This window comes from Dreissena polymorpha, chromosome 14 (genome assembly GCF_020536995.1).
Source record: "Dreissena polymorpha isolate Duluth1 chromosome 14, UMN_Dpol_1.0, whole genome shotgun sequence".
Taxonomy (NCBI): domain Eukaryota; kingdom Metazoa; phylum Mollusca; class Bivalvia; order Myida; family Dreissenidae; genus Dreissena; species Dreissena polymorpha.
The window spans coordinates 30,244,339-30,266,557 of record NC_068368.1 but is presented as its reverse complement, the minus strand read 5'-3'; the positions used below and the strand labels follow the sequence as shown (position 1 = coordinate 30,266,557).

At 35.1% G+C, this 22,219-nt stretch overlaps 1 protein-coding gene across 2 annotated transcripts; it reads left to right on the top strand.

Annotated features, from left to right (window-relative positions):
- Window positions 1-4,282: 4,282 nt before the first annotated feature.
- On the top strand, window positions 4,283-20,683 carry LOC127858074 (transcription factor GATA-4-like). 2 transcript variants are annotated; one of them, XM_052394960.1, is made up of 8 exons: window positions 4,283-4,490; window positions 11,885-11,957; window positions 13,922-14,683; window positions 15,520-15,698; window positions 16,614-16,712; window positions 17,145-17,270; window positions 18,514-18,646; window positions 19,206-20,683. In XM_052394960.1, exons 3-8 carry the CDS (start codon window positions 14,119-14,121, stop codon window positions 19,514-19,516), a joined length of 1,413 nt encoding a protein of 470 aa, XP_052250920.1. In that variant the 5' UTR covers window positions 4,283-4,490; window positions 11,885-11,957; window positions 13,922-14,118; the 3' UTR covers window positions 19,517-20,683. The 2 variants fall into 2 exon arrangements, with proteins under 2 accessions (XP_052250920.1, XP_052250919.1); XM_052394959.1 differs by lacking the exon at window positions 11,885-11,957.
- The last annotated feature ends 1,536 nt before the right edge of the window (window positions 20,684-22,219 follow it).

The following is a 22,219-nucleotide window of genomic DNA, read 5'->3' as shown; positions in this document are numbered from 1 at the left end:
TTAAGTAGTACTCAAGCAGACAATGACCAAGCGAGCGTAAGTTGTTAACGATTTGCAAAGGAACGCTTACTAACAAGCTTTATAAATTGTCTATTGAAATATGTCACAACCGTTAAATTCAAATGCAGTATAATTACAATAAGTTGTATTTTATAAGCATTCGACGCATTTCTCAGTGATATACATGTATATCAAACTTGTTGAATACTAGTACCACAGAATAACGAAGCATGAATTTATTTTCTCTCTTGAACTTGGATTTTACCAATCGCTGCCATTTGAATTTCCACCGTTGTTAATTGGTTTTTATTTCAATTACACAGACACCTCTGGGGACACGCGCGCGAAACCAAGCGTCTCTTTCAGTTTGAGAGCATTCATTAACTTTCTCTGTCTACCGTGCATTTCCCATTTCGCGAAACGCAGTATTGCTACCAGATGCAAGACAGTGGTCCCCCGAGCGCCATCTTGTTACGTCACGGCGCGTGCTATTACGTCACAAAATGGCGTTCCGTGGAACAGGTGGACCGGAGTTTGCCATGCTTTGACATTTTCTGCGATCGCGGAACGGAATAAAGATTCACGCTCATGTAATTTTATGAACGCTGTCTTTTCGGACCTAGCAATCAGAATCGAAAATAAATTTTCCAGTGACATCTCTAGTAATTGTAATATCTTTGAAGTGAGTTTAAACGATTTTCTCAGACGTTTCGTGTTCTTTTTACGCATTGAACTTGTTTGTTATTTTTCCATTCCAATATGCAATCATATGAATGCTATATGATGGAGTCGTTAGATTTCCTTGTGTAACACTATTGTCACTCCACAACTTAAAGCAGCTTAATACCGGAATTTAGAACCACTTGTTTACGATTGACGAGTTTTTGTTTATGTTTTTACACACGAAAAGTTAATGAGTGGTATATACTTAAACGACGTTAAATGTATGGTTAAGTGAAAAAAATCATTTATAAACAACGGGATGCTTGTTAGTCTCGATACTGTATATCTTCTACTCGTTTGGTGGCCTTTCAATGTGGTAGGTTGCAAAACAGATATTGATCCCAAAGCAATGTAAAGCAAATGACGCACTTTTCTCTATCGCACCATGCGTCCCCGGTAAGAAGGAGAACGCACTTTGTTAATAAATCATATTTTGCAGATGGGTAGAATAAGTTCTTATTCACAAAAACTTGAAAATTGAGAATTGACTCTTCAAAAAAAAACATCATTTATTGGTTAAGATATCAACTGCAATAATAACCCGATATCAACTGCATAATAAACATTGTCCCTTTCGTTATGTTTTTGCCAATCAAATGCACAATACATTTTCGAATGAAATAATATACAAGGACACAATTTATTTTTGTCAGGTGTATGAAAAATTAGAATTTTGAAGATTATTTACTAGCAGAATACAAATGTTTCGACACATGCAGGTGGAACTTAAGTGGAATACATACGCAGCGTTCCGCGCACGGGAATTAGCACGCGGCAAGTGGTTTCTACTTGGATATCCACGGCCAATTAAGCGTGGCTAATTTCGATCGAGCTTTAATTTAAGACTCTTGCATGAAATTACCGCCTTTAATTGTATTTCGCGGCGTCTGCTCTATGTATACAAATTAATGGGTCATACAAGCACCGTTCGGGGTTCCTTGTACAACAAAGCCTTGCACGAACGTGTAAGTCTGCAGACAATTACACTAGTGTTTACAATTTTATTTAATAAATGTGATGCGTATGCCATGGTATATTTGTGTTAAAGTGATATTATGGGCATCTAACAGTTTATAGGTGTCTATCTCAACCGTTGTTTATTGTTGGTGCTTTCACTTCATATAAACTTATATTTGTTAATGCAGCATCAACATACTTAAACAATATCCCGGAAAGAAAAAAATGATGCATTTGAATATCAACCGTACTTTCGTTTGATAACTGATCATGCATGCACGATGTGAACCTTAATTTAGTTTTAGTGCAGATTCGTTCATACGACACAAAGACACACTTTTGTTTTACGGATCATTTCGGCTTAGAGGACTGGGTGAGTCATGTAAAATATCGTATATAAAATATGTTTTTAATAAACAACTGGTAGCAAGATGTGTTGCAGATAATTGGTCAGTAGCCACATTTTAACTAACTATTTTGCCCTGTAAATTCTTTTCAGCTCAATTCAACAGTGAAAAATGCTCATAATATCACTTTAAGTCTTGTTTCCTTTTGAAGACAAGTATATGGTGGGCTAAGATATTTTAGTTATGACTTCGAATGATGTACTTCTGTTTTTTGTTTAAAATATATTTATGAATGTGCATTCTCGACTTGAACTAGCGTGACCTGATTGAATGTTTCTAAAGAAGAACCATCAATTATGAGGAGCCGAGAGGACCAAGTGGTAAAACATCGGCGCCAGGACTCATCGGTCGTAAGTTTGATTCCTAATCCGTCTTTCGCATGAGACAATATAGTAGGTACTTCACAACGGACACTTTAATCCTTTCCCACTCAGAGGCAAAGTGAAAATGGCTATGTGCAAACATAATAAAACCAGAACAGTCTGCAAGTAACTTGCAGTATGTTCAGATTTGTTGCTGTTTGCTGCTCACTAGTATCTAAGGGTTGGAAATGAAGCCTTTAAACTTGAATCTAGTAAGAAAGGTCTTTAATTAAATTTAACTTTCTATGGAACTACACATGCGTCAAAATACGTATCTAAGTGGTAAAGGGTTAAGTCCCAGTGCGGTCTCTGGAAAGGGGCGCCTTGTGTACCTTGTTCTGTGTCCCCTTCACCCAATTTGGATCGATTGCCATGAACACTCGATACAGATTTACAGCGCGCCGACAAGAAATACCCAAACAATCAATACATTCAATCGGCCTTTTTTGGCCATTACGAAGTCGACACGTATAGTATGTTTTCAATATAATATAACGCTTGCATTTGGGCTCTGTCCATACACTTAAAAAGCTACTAATGCAAACACAGAAGGTAGTATGTCTTTATTTAATTTATACTGTTTTATTCTGTTTTAATCGGCGTTCCATTAAAAGGTTTTGGAATCAAAGAGGACAAGTCCGGTCGCAAATGTACAAACTCTACAACCATCGGTGTTGCCTTCTTTTTTCAATTTTCTAGCAAACAGTCTCTTACCGTATTTGGCGTTCAGCGTTTTTACTACTTGTATTTTGGGTCTAGTGTAAATTCATCAGAGTGCCAAGACATGTTAACATTTTATTGGGAACATATTAACATTTAAGTAATGTCGTGATGACTCTGTTTATTAAATACACTTACTTCGAAACCGAATCGCACATACCCCTAGCTTCAGGCCACAAATTAAGATACCCAAGCCGTTTCCACAGCCGCCAAAGGCATTCAACACGTTTCACTACACGCTTAACAAGTATGCAACTTCATTTTCCACATCTAAACTTAACTATGTTTACTATTTTGTATCAAACAAAAGTGATTTAACGAATTAATGTGACTTAATACATCTACATCTAAAAAAGGAAATAATATATATAATTATTCCAATACAATATAATATATATGTCATAGTAGTGTTTCATGATTTTAATTTTAATTATCGATTATGTTTCTTATTTGTACCTTAAGTACAAAAATATATAAAGTTATGTACAAAAAAAAACAGTCATCATGGTTTATTATGTGATAATTATTTATTTAATTATTAATTCTTCATTTTAATGGAATCTTTGTCTTATTTAAATGTATCATGAACAGTAAAAACTATCTTACGTAAAATGTAACTTGAAATATCAAAGGAGTTGATATAAAACTTCATTGTAACAAGTGTACAAAATACGTTAATACATCCAGCTACTAAAAACAAAAGTTAATATTTTATATCCAGAAATGAAATAAAATTAGTATATTTCCCTAATTGTCAATAAAACAAACCAAACTTGTTTGGCCACACACTGTTTACAGTTTATCTTGAATTTCCGAGTTTATTTACAAAACAATTCAAATGCCATTCGTTAAATAAACAAATGCGCAACCGCTTCATGCCTGGAAATCCAATACCTAGGGAGGGGTTTCCATGCGCTAGACTGCCTGCGCGTGCTGCGTAAGACGATCGTAAGGCTGGCTGTTCTTAACAACCCCAGAGTGATTGGCAATATCGAGCGACGGGGCGTTCCGATGGGCGTGGCGTGTTCCAGAAATATCAGACACACTCTACAACCCTGATAAGATGCTAAGATATTCCTTGATATCATTTTGATTACAGAATTACATTCAGACTCAACGATTCTGCAAAATTATCTTCATTTTTATCGGGCTCCGGGTTTCGTTTTGCTAGCGAAATTATATTCCGTTCCTGATTGTATCGCTGTAACTGTGAATGAAACGAAGATAAGTATTAAAATCTCTACTGCTGAAGTTCTGTGAAAGAACCCGAATGCAACCGGGCTTCTTCATTGATAAAGTGGACTAAGACCGTTTACTTCAAGTAAGTGTTCATTCTACACTTCATATCTTTTAGATACCCTATGAATAATATTACAAGACCGGAGGCTATTTAGTTACACTATTGCTTATCAAAAAATACGATATCAATGTGTATTCATTTGATAGATATATTGGTAATAACCTAATACAAGTGGTACTTTAATATAAAAAATATATGATATTAAAATGATGATTCGCATTTAGCTTTCATGCAATATAAAACATGATGTTCACAACTTTGAAGTCCAGTAAATCTTACCGCAGTTATTTTTAGATAAAGCTATTTATGTAAATTAATTATTAAGACTGTACAGTGTGAATTTATTATAAACTAATATTATGCTCGAATATTTTTTATGTCTGGTACTAGCATTGCTTTTAAACATAAATTGTATTTGGTTAACTTCACTAGACTACTAGTATTATGTTTTGAGCAACCGGGCCCTGGATTGAAAGTTCAAAAAATAGTTAAGGTTGTTAATTTATTACTTCTAATGCTTAGAACCTGTATTTTTATAATAAAGTATTTTGATCACAAACATCTAATGCGTAGAACGTGAAACATCTAATGCGTAGAAAGTGAATTTCAATAGAGAAGTTTTTTGTCACCACCGTCTTATGCGTAGAACGTGTTTTGAGTCGGTTACCAATCTTCAAATTTTACAAACACAAACAATGGAAAAACGTGCATGTTGTAGAACGAATTAATTTCGTTTATGTGTGGTATTTTTGTTCTGTGTGGTATATATTCCCAGTTCGGTGGCTGCAAAATGTTTAATCAATTTATATTAAATTGGAAACATTTCACATATACTTACAATATGCTCTTAAATGTAACGATATCAAATATTGTCTCTGGTATACGATTGGTCAATACATAATAATAACGTGTTCGCTATGAACACGCTGACACCAGTACGTAAATTTTAAGGAAAATACATGTTTTTCATTATGAAGAATCCGATTCAATTTTGTATATGCATCCACAATTATCGGTTATATTGAATTCGTGTAAAGCACCATTTCTTTTTTATTGTACATGTAAAAGACGTGGATATAAATGAAATTTGTTCTACTTAAATATGTACACATCATGGTATATACAAAACGTGCGTGTAGAAAAATGTAAATACTTGGTTGATAAACAAAATAGCATTTCATCAATTGTCGCACTAGCGAGGAATAATGTTATAATATTCAAGTACCGGATATGTAAAGGAAACTATTATACCTAAGTAGACATGTATGTGAAGTTCACGTATATTTTCATTGTTCGGATAAAATAAAAACGAACAATGAATACAAATTTAAGAACGAAATTATCCGTTATTCGCAAAAATATGGACATCTAGTCAATATACAAAATTGCGAATTGTAAACCTTTATAAGGATTCAAAGTTTCAAAGTTTATTGGGAATCCGGTATTCTGCCTTTGGCCAAGAACATATATACAAAGAATAAATTCAACTCAACAAAGTGGAAAGAATTAAAAGCGCAATTAAACGATACAAAGATACACTCATAGATCACCTTAACGCCAGCTATATGCACTTGTGGCTTCTGCCTTACTCGAAATCCGTGTAAAGTCGCAATAAAGTGCACGATAAAAATCTCCCGTGCCTGTTTTAACAGGGCCCTTGAAGTTCGGACAGCCGCAAAAATGTTCATAAATTGCTTATTAGCATATCAGCACCATCTACAAGTGGTAATTTAGATGGTATCGAGCGACTTATAAGCTTTCTGGCTTTGGTGTGTGTCTGGTCCCGAAAAATGTTAGGGCTCGTTAAGTATTGCTGTTTTATTAGATTACAATTTAATGACAAATTCATAGAACACTTTCAAATCAACATACATGTATATATTTTTAATGGACTTTTGACTTTATAATTTGTCCCTTAGTCTAAGCAGGTGATACCACGCTGGCCGTCGTCATATTGATATAAAGGGGCACCTGAAATTTCAAAAGTGTACATCATATTTACGAAAATTGAAGCCGATAGTATCTACATTGTTCTAAGCTAAGATGAGCACATTGTGTTCTTGATTTTGGTTATCTATGTTATCAGTATGTTCAGATACCCGGTAATTAATGTATTCAAATATAGTTAATGTTATTAATATTTTCCTCGAAATCCAATCTTTAAAACAATCATCGGGATATACGAAATACATGTATATTGCAAATTTTGTGGGGAAAATACCTATTAAAGACTTATACGAAACGCTGACTATTTTACTTACAAAAAGATTACTGTTGATCATTATTTTAAGTTACACACATGCATAGAATCGTATTTGTTAAAAACCTTGTATTTTCCAACAAAGTATTTTCCAAAGAAATTTCGGACTAAATATTTCAAACATAAATCGTTCCTGACATGAATTGTTATCTAATTCTCACATTCGGTGGGTATAATAAGCCTAGCGTTTTAGTTTACCCGTTTATAGATACAATTTCAGCTATTTAGCCTCCTTGATTGGACCAATTAGCGCCGAGTTGTGTTCCAATTATGACGTTTTACGCGTCAATTAGGACAAAATCTTGGCATTGTGCGTTCCGGCATAAATTACACAGAAATGCGAACCGCGGGCTCTTCTTGATGGGCTTCAAAATTAACCGTGTTTTGTTTTGGCGGTATCGAGCAGAATTAAGGGCGTAGTTGTTGAAAGGTTAACAAACACAGTTGTTTAACCCATTTATGCCTAGTGAACTCTCCCATCCTTCTAAATTGGCATCTAATGTATTTCCAAAATTATGGATGTCTAGTATAGTTCTTTCTATATTTAGAATATGTATTACAGAAATTTCTTTAAGCAAACAGCGCAGACCCTGATGAGACGCCGCATCATGCGGCGTCTTATTTGGGTTTACGCTGTTTGTCAAGGCCTTTTTTCTGGACGCTAGGCATAAATGGGTTAATAGAATACAAATCTCGAATGTGTCGCATCGATGGTTCACAGGTAGGAGTTTAATGTTGGCTGCTATTTCTCATTGGCGTGGTCTTTGAATTTGTTTGTCTTTGCATAAGAAGCATTTACGTTTAAAATTTACCGATTTTTTTTTCGTTGAAATTTTTTACAGAAGACAGTTCATACGTGTAAAAGTGTTGCAGCTTCCTTGGTTGACAACACATGCCGCCTTTTGTTCTACATTGGATACAAATATTTAAATGCGTTCTTTACATCTATGGATTCTCGAACCCGAATAGGGTTTGGGTGTTTCAAAGCAATAAATGTCACATGAAACAATCATTTGAAACCAGTTAGCAAAACAAAAACAAAACCAGGCTGAGCAATTAATCGATTCGCAGAAACGTCACCGGTGCAAGAATCGAAACCAGAGTGACACTTGTAGAACATTAAACGGTTAAACCCTAAATCACCGCCACCGCAATGCCAAAACAAACGCGCCACTCTCGGGTCGCTTAAGTTACTGCTAAATAAATATTTATTTTAGGAAAACAGAGGGGTGGATTAACACGTCTGTCAAAAACGCGTGGTGGGTGTTGTTTCGTAGTGTTGTTCTTCGTGGTCGAAGCGATGTGTGTCCGATATAATTATGAATTTTAGCCTACGTAACTAGAATATCACAAGTTTATATTCTCAGCCATATTTTAAAGTGATATGTACATTTTTATATAAGAAATAATTTTGAATTTTTTTTTTCTCCATTTAATGGTTTCAAAAGACTTCGCATTTGTGTTCAATATCGCGGAAATATCGATACTAAAACTGTGAAATTAAGTTTTATTTTATTTTTAATTTTATTAAATGGAGATTTGTTATAAAACTTAACTTATGAACAATAATGGTTAAAGATATATACATGAGTATCTTCGTATTTCGCATAAGAATGTTTGTTCTTACTATTACAAATCCATTAAATTAGAAATAACTTCAACGTTGAGTATTAAAAATTCACACTTAATAAAAAAAACACTTTAATTTGATAGCAAAAAAAGGTGATGATTTGAGCGTAACTAACTTCTAATATAGAGACTATTTCTAGCATCTCCTCAAAAATTCAGTGAACAAAAATCATTTTTGCGCTTTATCTTAGTGGACCATCTAATCCACGATCTCTCTAATCTCGAAGTGTCAGCGGTTAATGCCGTTATACGGTGTACGCAGGAATCCGGTGTTTAGGGTGTTAGTGTCTTATCATGATTGTTGTTTTATTTTTCTTGTACGCTAGGAGACGGCGCTTAAGCCCTTATCTCGATCTATGTTTTGAAAACGAATGTCTTAATAATGTCAGAATAAGTAGCGTTGAATGATGTGCTGTAATAAACGACAACAAAGTATGATTCTGTGTGTGCCTATATGATGCTATGAGTCACTAAGAAAACCTAGTGTAATGCAACATTAGTGGAGGGTTTCCAGTAAATAATGTCCGATAAAACGAACATAAAATAAGTATTATGTTTGTGTATGGGATTTACCTCCATTTACTTTAAATAAGTTTTCTTATCTGTTTTTACAAAACTAAAAATAGTAAAAAACTCTTACAATAAACAATTGTGTTACATATGATTTGGTCACGATATGCTCAGTGTATATAGTAGCCATTCATGAACGTAAGGTTATTTTGTCCTCGTACCGTAAAAACGCAGTATACGAAAGTAGTTATTGTTTATTATGTCTAGTGTTCACGGGGTTGTTGTGTGTTTCTATAGAGGCAAAAATTGCTACAATGCGTTGTAATCGTCAATTATTTGAGCCGCGTTCTGAGAAAACTGGGCATAATGCATGTGTGTACAGTGTCGTCCCAGATTAGCCTGTGCAGTCCGCACAGGCTATCAGGGACGACACTTTCGGCGCTTTATGGTATTTTTCGTTTCAAGGAAAGTCACTCCTTACCGAAAATCAAGTTTAGGCGGAAAGTGTTGTCCCTGACTAGCCTGTGCGGACTGCACAGGCTAATCTGGGATGACACTTTAAGCACATGCATTAAGCCCAGTTTTCTCAGAACAAGGCTCATTTCTTCTTGTGTTGTTGAGGTTATAGTCGCTGCTGTTTTCAAAGCCATTCATGCATTAATTATTAAAATGAACATTATTTATTTGTGGGATCCTATTAAAATTTTAGTCCAACTTAAATTATTTTTGTATGAAATAGAGAGAATACATGTGGGTTTCTCAAAGACCACAATGATTGATCCCCACGTTTTTCTGAGCGTCAATTTATTAATAACAAACGTCCGTTTTCATGACACCTTTACAGAATATTTATTGCCAACCATGGACTGCCTACTGACTGGAAATGTAAAGCATGTTTTCTTAATAGTACGGTACAGTATTTTGACACACAGACGCATGTTGTAATGTAAAACAAGCACCTGTTAGCGCGGATTCTCAGTAACCCGTCAAATGTTTGCCAGCAGACATTACGCAGACAAGTTTTCTGAACATAATGCTTTTATTTGCGATTTTGACGCGCACGTTTTATTTCAATCAACATAACTTATAATAACAACAATTTGAATAAATTATTTGTTAACAAATTTGAATTCATATGCACACGAATTAAACAACGAAAAATTAAGTTTGTCCGAACGTTCAAAAAAAAAACTCTTTGCGTACACACAAAAAGGAATTCGATTCAATTAATTTAACTATTTCTAATTTATCATTGCATTGGATGAGACAAGATTACGGAAAGTCTTTCAATAATGGGCCAAAAATAAGTAATCAGATATGTAATCACTCATAGTTTTCGGGTATTTTTTTTTTGATAAACACCCAACAAAACACTGCGCGTATTTTGTTATGAAACAAAGAACTATTGGAATGACTCCTCATACATACATAAATCACGTGCGCAGTTATACATTTGCAATGTAACGAGACATCAAGAAAACAGGTGCGAAAGGTGCATCGTAATAAATTACTTTTACATGCATATCACAAAGGCTCAAAGGATCGAATGGGCCTAGTACTCCCATGGGTTCGATATATGCGGGATAATAGTATCCCTTTGTCGGGTATAGAGAACAAATAATATACTGCCAATTATGTTTACTATATTTGCGAGTGCTTATCAGAGAGCCCTATACTCCTATAATTACATGTAGAAATATTGCGGACTAGAGCAGTTTTGTGTTTTTACGGTGCATTTATAATTACGTACTTAAACACATCACTCAAAACTCGTATTTAAAAGCCAATGCTAGCACTATCATTAAATTTTTCAGACTAATGATGAAAATAATAAACTCGATATCGGGAATTTGATATGGTCTATTCAATAAAATCGCGTGTATCCCATAATATCAGTTCCATTTCCATATACTCTCTTGTCATCATTTGGCAGAGCACACCTAAAAAGAAGAATGTGATAGCGTTATATATTTCAATACATTTTTTTTAGTTGAGTTCCATACATCAATTTTCGTAGTTCTGGTGCAGTACGTGTTTAAATAAGTCGATGATTTAGCAGTGATATTAATATAAATATAAGCTTTTTCATGCACATAGGCTGCTAAGAGATATTTATTTTCTAAATAGCTGATAAAAATACCACACGATAATTTTTAATAATTGCAGATAATATAAAAATGTTATGAAAACTTGTGTATATGACAAACTTCGGAACTAACTCTTTCTAATGAACACAGAATATTTTCGGTGTAGCTGGCTTTGCTCACTTTGGACTTAGATTTCTAGTAATAATTTATGCAGCTGCAATATTGAACGATTGATTTTTTTTTCAAATTTAGGATATGCGAACAGAACATATAGTTTATCTCGGCATATAATTCGTCAATTTTTTTGAAAGTATATACTGTAAACAGAGTTATTGTATTCTAAAACACATTGGACTTTTACGGAGAATTTTAATGTAAAAAAATGGTTATCTAAAACGAAACCGTTTTTAACGATGCACCGATATTCCCCGAATCTGTTAACTCTAATCCCGTTATTAAAAAACATATTTACGTTTAAGTTTTTTTAAAAAGCGTTTGTCGTCTTACAAAATATATATAGAAACATGTGGACACCAGAACATAGTCAGAGATCAGCGCAAACGTGTGTTATGCAGCCAAAATGATATCGAGGATGAATACATGAATCCCAAAGATTTATTTAGATCTCGTCCAAATATGTTCAAGTTTATCGAGCAACTTAATAGTTATAACAAAAAAGTGGTCATAAAAATAACCATTTTGTTTACAATACTTTTAAATGTGAGAAAATGTCTTACATATGTATGATGAAATCATTATATTTTAACTCTTTCAGTGCGGGAACCGAATTTTAAACGCCTTTGCAAACAGTTTGAATCCAGATGAGACGCCACAGAACGTGGCGTCTCATCTGGATCCAAACTGTTTGCTATTCTGATAGCATTCTTTGAGAAAAAAAAATGAAGAAAATGCTTATTTTACCAATTCAGCAGACGACATTTTAGCAGACGACAAATTTCCCAGCATGCAAAGGGTTAACGAAGACGACAAGCTCGGAATAACGTTATACTTGTTGCAATTATCAAACTACGTTTTGACATTATATGTTCACTATGTGTTAACCACAGCCATGTGGCATTTTCACGAAAACATGTTATATTTCATTATTTTTTTAATTGATCTTTTTTTAGAAAGGATATATGTTTTGTATTTAAATAAAAACGCATGCTGTTTATCATAGGTATGTTTATGACGATGAACTTTATCTGCGTAAGTTTAAACCGTTATGTTTTGATATGCGAACATACTGTAATTGTTTTACATGAACCAATAACCTTTGCATGATTCTTACAAACACACTATTATTTAAAACTAAGCAGTTGAAAATACCTTATCAGATATAAGAATGTTTTTAACCTACACAAGAACTAAACACAATTTTGAACAATTTTTTTAATATTTTTGTAATATTTTTGTGGCATATATTTTTGTTTACCAGCCACGAATAATAATGACGAAGCTGACATTGCAACTTCAATTGCAAAATGAACTAACGATTGCATTTCAGTAGTATGAAGCTGATGTTTTAAAGTGGCGGATTTTTGTATTTATAATGAAAAGGAGGAATAGCAAATTAAATGGTGTCGTATAACCTTGTGTTGAAACTGTTTTAAATAAAATACAAAAATGACAAAATAATCAGTAGGATGGTCTGTTGTAAAACATGTCTGGTTATTGTTCTTTGAACCTTGTGTCACATGAACATTTTCATATCAATATATTTTCATTTGACAGGACGCAACCACATGTATGTATCTTTGTATTTGTACCTTATGTAAATTGGCGGAGAAATCAGTGTTTACTTTCAACTATTTAAGATTAAAGCCCCGCGTGTTTGTCTGTCTACTCAATTAAGACGATTATCGTGTTTGTCTTTGATGAAACCCTGTTTCTGTCGGAAACGGCCTTTGATCCCTACACCTCTTAATGGTTTCGCTAATGAGAAGCCCTTATTTGTCGGACTAATTGTTTGATATTTTAAATGAATTACGGAACTTTTTTGTATATTGTTATTTATTATTGCTGTATTTAAAATGTTTCAGCAACATATTATTATTATTATCATTATTATTATTATTATTATCATTATTATTATTATTATTATTATTATTATTATTATTATTATTATTATTATTATTATTATTATTATTATTATTATTATTATTATTATTATTATTATTTTAGTATTATTATTATTTTAGTATTATTATTATTTTTATTATTATTATTATTATTATTATTATTATTATTATTATTATTATCATTATTTTATTTTTATTATTATTATTATTATTATTATTATTATAATTATTATTATTATTATTATTATTATTAATGAAATTTTTTTAATGTTTTTTAACATTTTGAATGAAAATAAAAATATTTATTTGAAATAGGATAATCGTTAAACAAATGTTTCAACGTCCTGGTTTAATGCCCTACAACTTATTTTATTTTCACATCGCATATCGAAATAAGTTTAAACATAGATACCAAATCATTGATAATAAAATAAGAACGTTCAATCATAAGTGTAATTCATATACAATCGAATAATTTGAGAAAAACCGAGGTTATAATTTATTTTTTATCTTGTCTATCAGTAAGACTTTAAATAGATAAACTTAACTAGTAAAGTATTGCTAAACAAAAAGAGATACGGACATTACTTAAAATGGAATGTACCCACATTCTAAAAGCTCAAGTGTTTCGGCACATCAAGAGGATTATGTTCTAATTACAACAGTCTTTATTTGTTTTCACACCTATTACTCGCCGCCATTGTCTTACGTTGCTCAAATTACCTATCAGCTGAACATTTTCGTGGATGCAAAACGGCTTACGTCAGCGCGTCCGATGTTACAAGACTTTTTATTGGTTGGAAATACAATCACGTGATACAATGTGAATCTGAAGCCATTTTCTATTGAAATAATGAATGAACATGCATCATCTTATCATTTCAGATAAGAATTCCCCTGAAGTTGCTGGCAACCACAACAGTATACGTTTCACAAGAATAATTGGACTTACATAGAAATTAATCACTTTTTACGTGTGTTCAAATGATGAAATATTAACCATTTAATCGTACATAAATTTCCCGTGCGTTGTAGTAGTATTAGGAAGTATTAACACTTGTGAGTGCTCTAAGCTCCCGACTATGTTGTATAAAGTACCGGAAGCCGGAGAGAATCAGACCTACCACAAGAAAATAGAAGCTGACGATAGCTACGACAAACTTTACACAAAACAGGAAACGGCGTCACCTGACATCAGCGCGGACACATCGGGTATGTTCTCCGCGTCACTCCCAAACATGACGTCGTCCCCCACTTCTTCACCATCGTATCAGGACGCTCAGTCGGTGAACAACCTCGGCTACCCCAGCTCCATGTACGTCCCGGGCTCGCGCTCGGTGCTTCCGTCCATGCAATACCTCAGCAACACAAATCAAATGTCGTCTGCCTCGTTCTGGGGTATGCAACCATCCGACCTGGGATACTCACATGGCGCTAACTCGGGTTCCCAACTCTCAAAGCCGTTCGCGTCGTTTGACGGCACTCAGACGTCCACCGCCACGTCACCGACGTCGCGAACCGATGGGATGGCGTACCCAGTACCCGGAAGTATCTCCCGACCGAATCCCTATCCGTCATACATGGGTGCCGCCGATATCTCGCCGTGGAGCATGGCGATTCAACAGGGTCTTCACAGAATCGGATCAGGTAAGACCTTATTACTTGTAATGACTGCAACAACTTGAACTTGTACCTTCCAACTTGCAGTTAGTGGATATTATATTTAGTTTTACCCATTTATGCGTAATGGACTCTTCCATAATTCTAAATTGGATCAATTTATATCCAAAATTATGGATGTCTAGTATATTTATTTCCATATTAAGATTTTTTCTTATGGAAATTCCTTTTAGCAAACAGCGCACACCCTGATGAGACGCCGCATCATGCCAAGGCCTTTTTTCTAGACGCTAGGCATAAATGGGTTAACTTAACAGCATTTAAATAAGTTTAGCTAATTAATATTGAAACAGTATTTTGTAGTTCTATGCTTCATATTTAAGCTTTGCTTTTACTTAAAAAGTTTTGATATTTTAAAAATAAAAATTACACAATTCAAAACCAATAGCGTTAAGAACTCATCAAACTTTTAACAACGCACACAAAGTGAAATACTACGCTAATGAATGAGCCTTGTTCTGAGATAACTGGGCTTAATGCATGTGCGTAAAGTGTCGTCCCAGATAAGCCTGTGCAGTCCGCACAGGCTAATCAGGGACGTAACTTTCCGCGCGTATGGTATTTTTAGTTTCAAGGAAGTCCCTTCTTACCGAAAAACAAGTTTAGGCGAAAAGTATCGTCCCTGATTAGCCTGTGCGGACTGCACAGGCTAATGTGGAATGATAATTTACGCACATGCATTAATCCCAGTTTTATCAGAACAAGGTTCAAATGGTCGACAACGCCTCATTCGCAACGTGAAATATATCCTTCAAATATTTTCCGAAACATTTATAATTTAAGACAACCATATATATTTTCAGACGGCCAGGAGTACTTCGCGGATATGGAGGCCCGGGAATGCGTCAACTGCGGAGCGATCTCGACCCCCCTCTGGCGGCGAGATGGGACCGGTCACTACCTGTGCAACGCCTGCGGACTATACCACAAGATGAACGGAGGCCTGAACCGGCCGTTGCTGAAGCCGCAGTCCAAGCGCTTGGTGAGTTAGATTAGCGTAGTGATGTTAAACCGCGCAGTCTATTGCTATCTTTCAATGGGCTGCCCTATTTGCACAGTGGCTGGGTAACGCGTTCTCACATCTGTAACCCGTTTTTAATTCCCTTTCTCGGGGCATTACAGTTTTGTACGTGTTCATCAAAACGGACGGGTGGGGCTCCGGATACTCCGGTGTAAGATATAGCACTAAACAAACCAAAATTAAATATCTTTATGATAAATAAAAATACTAAAAAGCTACAATTCCAAAATCGTCCCAACTTTCGGAATGGGACACAGGTACGGTCCTTAAATACCGTAATGCTGCTCCTTTCATCGACATTTGTACAGATGACATGGCACTAATATTATTGGAAACTTGTGTTTACATGACTGGAAAACGAACAAAACGCACTTAGTGCTAATTTACTTTGTATTTAGAAGGTGCGAATACATGATGTGTATAAAACACAACTGTTGTGCCATGATCTAGAATCATTGAATAATTTGCACAAATGCTACTGCCAGTAGCTTTATTCGATATATTATTATGCGAATTTCAGACAAAAGATATTATTTGATGATGTTGATCATGGGCATGATGAAAGTTGCATCCTTATTTTACTGATTTTGTTTGTCAAAGGAAATACTTTGTAATATCTTGATTATTAGCAACATAGCATATATTTTACCAGCCACTGGCCAATTTAATGAGACGCGTTCTGTGAAAACGGGGCTTGATGCACGTTCATTAAATGGCATTCCACAACAGCCTGTGTAGTCAAGTCCGCTTATAATGGGCGAAACTTTCCACCTTTTTCTAGATTTTCGTTTATAACATACCTTCTTAAAGCAAAACAGTTCCGCCGAAATTGTCGTCCCTGATAAGCCTGTGCTAAAATGAATATATTTCACACAGGGCGACGGCAATGATTACCAGTCGTTCTACCCGAGCCATCCGTACATGACGGGCATGGGGCCGTGGATGAACAACGGGCAGTTTATCAACCGAGGCAAGGTACGTACACTTGGGCAATGAAATAGCCAGTTAAAACCTTATATCAAGTTTCCAAACCGTTTTTTTATTTTGATATAAACCTTGGATCTTTTGTGAAGAAAAACGCGTTGTTTTTTCGAGAACAATACAAATAATTTGTTATATTTTATAATAAAAAGTTTTTGAATCCATACACCTGCGGGCAAAATAATTATTAATGAATGAACATGAACATGGGTATATGAGAACTCAGAGTTTATACTTTGTTACGGTTAAGTGTGTTTTGTTCATCAATTATAATTCCGTTTTGTTTGATTATTATAATAAGTAAATAAGTTCCTAACACCTGTACTAAGTGTTCGGTGGAACAGTGTTCCTGTGTACATTCCTTTGATGCTAAAGATAAGTCTATGTTTTGCGAAGGATCGTAATAACGTCATCATTTTGTTACAGAGCGCATCCCGGCGTGTAGGTTTGGCATGCGCTAACTGCCACACTACCACAACGACCCTCTGGCGGAGAAACAGCGAGGGCGAACCCGTGTGCAACGCCTGTGGACTCTACTACAAACTGCACGGGGTAGGTTTCGTATAAATCTTTCCCGTTTTTGTATATGGCTTTTTTCATTTGAGAGTACATGGACAGATTGCATAAGAGTAGGACTAGACTATCTCATGATATAAGGTCGTTTTAACTCATTCAGTGCTGGAACCGAATTTTGAAGGCCTTTGCAAACAGTTTGAATCCAGATGAGACGCCACAGAACGTGGCGTCTCATCAGGATCCAAACTGTTTGCTGTTCTGATAGTATTCTTTGAAAAAAAAATTCGAAGAAAATGCTAATTTAAGAAATTCAGCAGACGACATTTTAGCAGACGACAAAGTTCCCAGCATGCAAAGGGTAAAGCTGTCTAATCTGACTTAGCAATCACCTGATCACTGAGTATATCGAGCACCTGGCTATTCAAGTCTTTGTTTCGACTTAGTATAACAGTCATCTTACAATGAAGCGAGTAAATTTAGCTTAACCCATTTATGCCTAGTGGACTCTCCCATCCTTCTAAATTGGATCAATTTATTTCGAAATTATGGATGTCTAGTATAGTTTTTTCTATATTTAGAATATTTCTTACAGAAATTCCTTTAAGCAAACAGCGCAGACCCTGATGAGACGCCGCATCATGCGGCGTCTCATCTGGGTCAACGCTGTTTGCCTATGCCTTTTTTCTAGACGCTAGGCATAAATGGGTTAATCTGCATTGTTTCCACTTACCTCTTACATCTAAGCATCAATTGTGCGTTACATTATACGGCTAACAAATCTTATTTGTGGAACTTGTCCTATATATGATAAATGCGACACATTGAAAGAAAACAAATAATAAGATGTAACTGAAGTTTATTTTCTGAGATAATTAAAGGGAAATCTTCAAAATAACTCATTAGAGTATGTAACACGCTCTAAGTCATTATCTCGAATTTAATGACCGCTAGTTAGTTCTTACAACCTTAAACTAGTAATAAAAAAAGCTTAATATGGGTTTGAAAATAACGTTAACGAATCATTCTTTAAGTCAATTTTACATGTTGTCGGATTATGATTTCGGATAACAATGGGTTGTTCACAGCAATGCGTAGGTGTCTCGAACATAGTTGTATATGGGATGCATTTGACAAAATTTCTTCCAATTATAGATGGTGAAATATGACATGCATGTATCGATTTAGAAAAACAAACTCATACTATTTTGTTGACATTTTTGTAAACGCCTAATGTGCAATGTGGTAAAATTCAAAATAATATATATCCTTACTCCCCCAGGTTAACCGGCCACTTGCCATGAAGAAAGACGGCATTCAGACGCGCAAACGGAAACCAAAGAATGTTAAGACATCCAGCGGGAGTGGAGCCGGAAACTCTACCGAGAACGTGACCATAAAAACCGAAAGCAACGGTATGTACCGAATGTAGTATCACGTTTTAAGATTGCCTTTATTTCTAGGCATCGGTACTGCAAATCAGTTCATTTCTCAATAAACAAAGAAACAATTGACAATTATGAATGAAAGCTCTGCTGCAGTATTTCATTTAATTAATTTAGTTTTGCCAAATTCGGTTGACCAGTGTTATTGCAAGGACTCTAATCACTGCCACCACCGCTTTCATGATATGCCTTAATAATTAGAAAATGATACTTCCGAGTTTGCGCTAATGAAGTTATATTGGCTCGTTTTTACACACATCGCCAAAAAATGATGGTGCCAGTGATTAAAGGATGTGTATTGTTGGTTTTATATATTCAAATATAAATTTAAAGAGATTTTTTCTGCAAAGTTCAGTAATGTTTTTAAACACACAAGTTGATATAAATACACATGAATATATATATTATTGTTCAAAAGAAATTTCTAATATGATTTTTATTATGTTTGCGTATTGTATTGGATGCTCATCAAACCAAACAATATATACTAATTGTTGTGTAAATATATGCAAGTTTAATTAAATTGTAGAAAAGCGACACTCAGTTTCCCCGGCTGTAGACAACAACAATGCTTCTCACGACGTCAGCAGCGGCGACAACGCAATTTCCGGCAGAATGCAGCACCACATGGCGTCATATTCGGTCAGCAAAACCGACCGCGAAAGTCCAAAAGCCGCTCACAACGGCTACGCGTCCTCGTTTTTGACCCTCACCCCACCGAAAGGCCTCGGCGACTCACTGGACAAGGACGGACACTACCAGCACTTAAACGCGCATGCGCAGCAACTGTACACGAGTAACCAAGCAACCGGACTAAACATGGGAATTGTTGCGTCCTAAGACGTTAACTTTCTACCGTGCGCACAACTGTTCGAACCAGCATTAGCAGAACATGAAATCTATTGAAAGGCAGTAAACTTCTTCGAGTTTATATTTAATGAAAAGGTGAAAGGGCTAATGGTTGCCACCTATGTTTTCATAATTTCAGATGAACGGAGTTCCAATGCAATGTGCCTACGGATCTGACATTATGTGTTCTTATACTTCAGTATTATTAGTGAGCATCTTTACACCAGTGGCTTTCTTGTTAGATGCACGAGCTTACCTGATGTTAATCCGGAATGGGAGTTTCACGTGTATCTTGTTGTAAATATCATCAATTTATTGACAGCTGCATAATAGTGTCTGCTCTTTGCGTTTGTTTTTAACCCATTTATGCCTAGTGGACTCTCACATCCTTCTAAATTGGATCAATTTATTTCAAAAATTAGGGATGTCTAGTATATTTATTTCTATATTTAGAATATTTCTTACAGAAATTCCTTTAAGCAACCAGCGAAGACCCAGATGAGACGCCGCATCATGCGGCGTCTCATCTGGGTCTACGCTGTTTGCCAAGTCCTTTTTTCTAGACGCTAGGCATAAATGAGTTATATGTCTGTTACTGGATTTATGTATAAGCATTATTTGTTTCCTAAAAATATTATTCAATAGTAAGTAAGACTTAGTAAATTTAATGTCATTTTCAGAGAGGGAATTTTACGTATTGTTCAAACCATTTTTGGCGATGTTTCAAGCTTTGAAACATTGCTAGAAAATAAAAATAATATTAAGTATTGAAGTTTATTGGAAATAAAAGGCAATACAATTTTTCTATGAGACATATGTTAAAAGCAGCGCAATTAACATACTTATAGTATTAATAATATAGTTTAATTATTTGAAAGAGTTCAATAATTTAATTCAGTGCTCCAGCTAGGATTTGAAAAGGGCAGGGGGGCTTTTTTGTCAAAAGGGCACTTTCGACGCGCAGTATTTTGTCAAAAGGGCACTTTCGACGCGCAGTATTTTGTGAAAAGGGCACGTACGAGCGCGCGGGTGTTTCTGGAATGCTTCCTATTGCATGTGAATTTATATGTTATAAATAATTGTATTATTCCCATTATTATTAAACCATTTAGTATAATGTCTACAATGAGGATTAAAGTAATTACATTGTAATAAGAGATTTATGAATAATCATATGTAAAAAATAAATAATTTTTTTTTTTTTTTTTTTTTTTGGGGGGGGGGGGCAGGGCGGAGGTTCGGGGGGGCAGGGCGGAGGTTCGGGAGGGCAGGGCGCGGCGCCCTTCGATTTAGGCCTAGCTGGAGCACTGTAATTATTAACGATACCATTGTCTTTGCAGGTTGTATATAGTAATTTGTTTATGTCGGAATAAATTATGTGTGTGATATAACCTTTGTTGATAGATCTACTTTTCAGATGGACAAAATACTGTATTTGGCTACTTATTTATTGTAGCAGAATACATATGAATCAACATCGCATAACGACGTACACTATGATTGTTATATTATAGAGGTTGAAACTGGAAGAATAAAATGAAAGTAAAAAACATAAATACTCACACGTTGTTGATAAATTCATATACATGTATAAAAATACACGTCGTTTTATTGACATATTTTACTCCATCTATTGATTGTATTGTATTGAATATAAATCGATGGTTTGCTAGGTTAATTGTAATTTCAATGGTGTACTTTTTGTAGAGATTTTTTTAGATATATTCAGCCATAGTTTTGAGAAAATTGTTTTGGAACAATGTAAGAAAACTGTGTATACAGCCGTACAAAGTTATAATGTATATGTTGTTTATGTGCTTGTACTGGTCCGTGCTACAGGTGTTTTGCTGTTTTGAAATCTCATAATGTTTTTGAATGCCATTCTGATACAATATAACTGAATAAAGTAATTAAACTGTTTGACAATTGTTAATTTATTAATCTATTAAACGAGATCACATATATACAATAATGCACTCGCTCGTCTGTCTTTCATGCTGTTTAAGAAGACGAGGGATCTGTTTAATATTAAATGGAAAATCCTGCTTTGAACCCATGGTTGTATTTTCAAAGTGTTTATATTAATACATTCATAATTAATATTTTCTAACAAATCTCTAGAAATGATATGAGCCATGCTCTGTGAAAAGAGGGTTTAACGAATGTGCGTCGTCCCAGAATAGCCTGTGAAGTCCGCACAGGCTTATCTGGGACGACACTTTCCCCTACACTGGATTTTTGCTAAGAAAAGCCTTCTGTAAACGAAAAATATCATAAAAGAGTAAAGTGTCGTCTCTGATTAGACTGTGCGGACTGCGCATGCTTATCTGGGACGACACTTAGCGCACATTCATTAAACCCCGTTTTCACAAAGCACGGCCCATTTATTTTTATCCAATTTAAAATGGCGCACAAGGAGTATGGCTATACACTATGGCTGGGACTTCACAGATTGAAGTAATAGCAATAATCTGGAGGTAACACTAAATTCATCGAATACGTTGCTAATATGACTGGTAAAACATTGCTTCCAATCGGATGATTCCCTAATCTGGTGTGGTGGTTTGAGTGTCTCTTTGACCCGGAGAGCCATGCCGGCTAGAATGTAAACTTCTGAAGGAATCATAAGCTGAATTGTAAGTGTAAGGGACAGACGAATATGAGCCAATTCTCCTTGAAGCTATGAGGTATGAG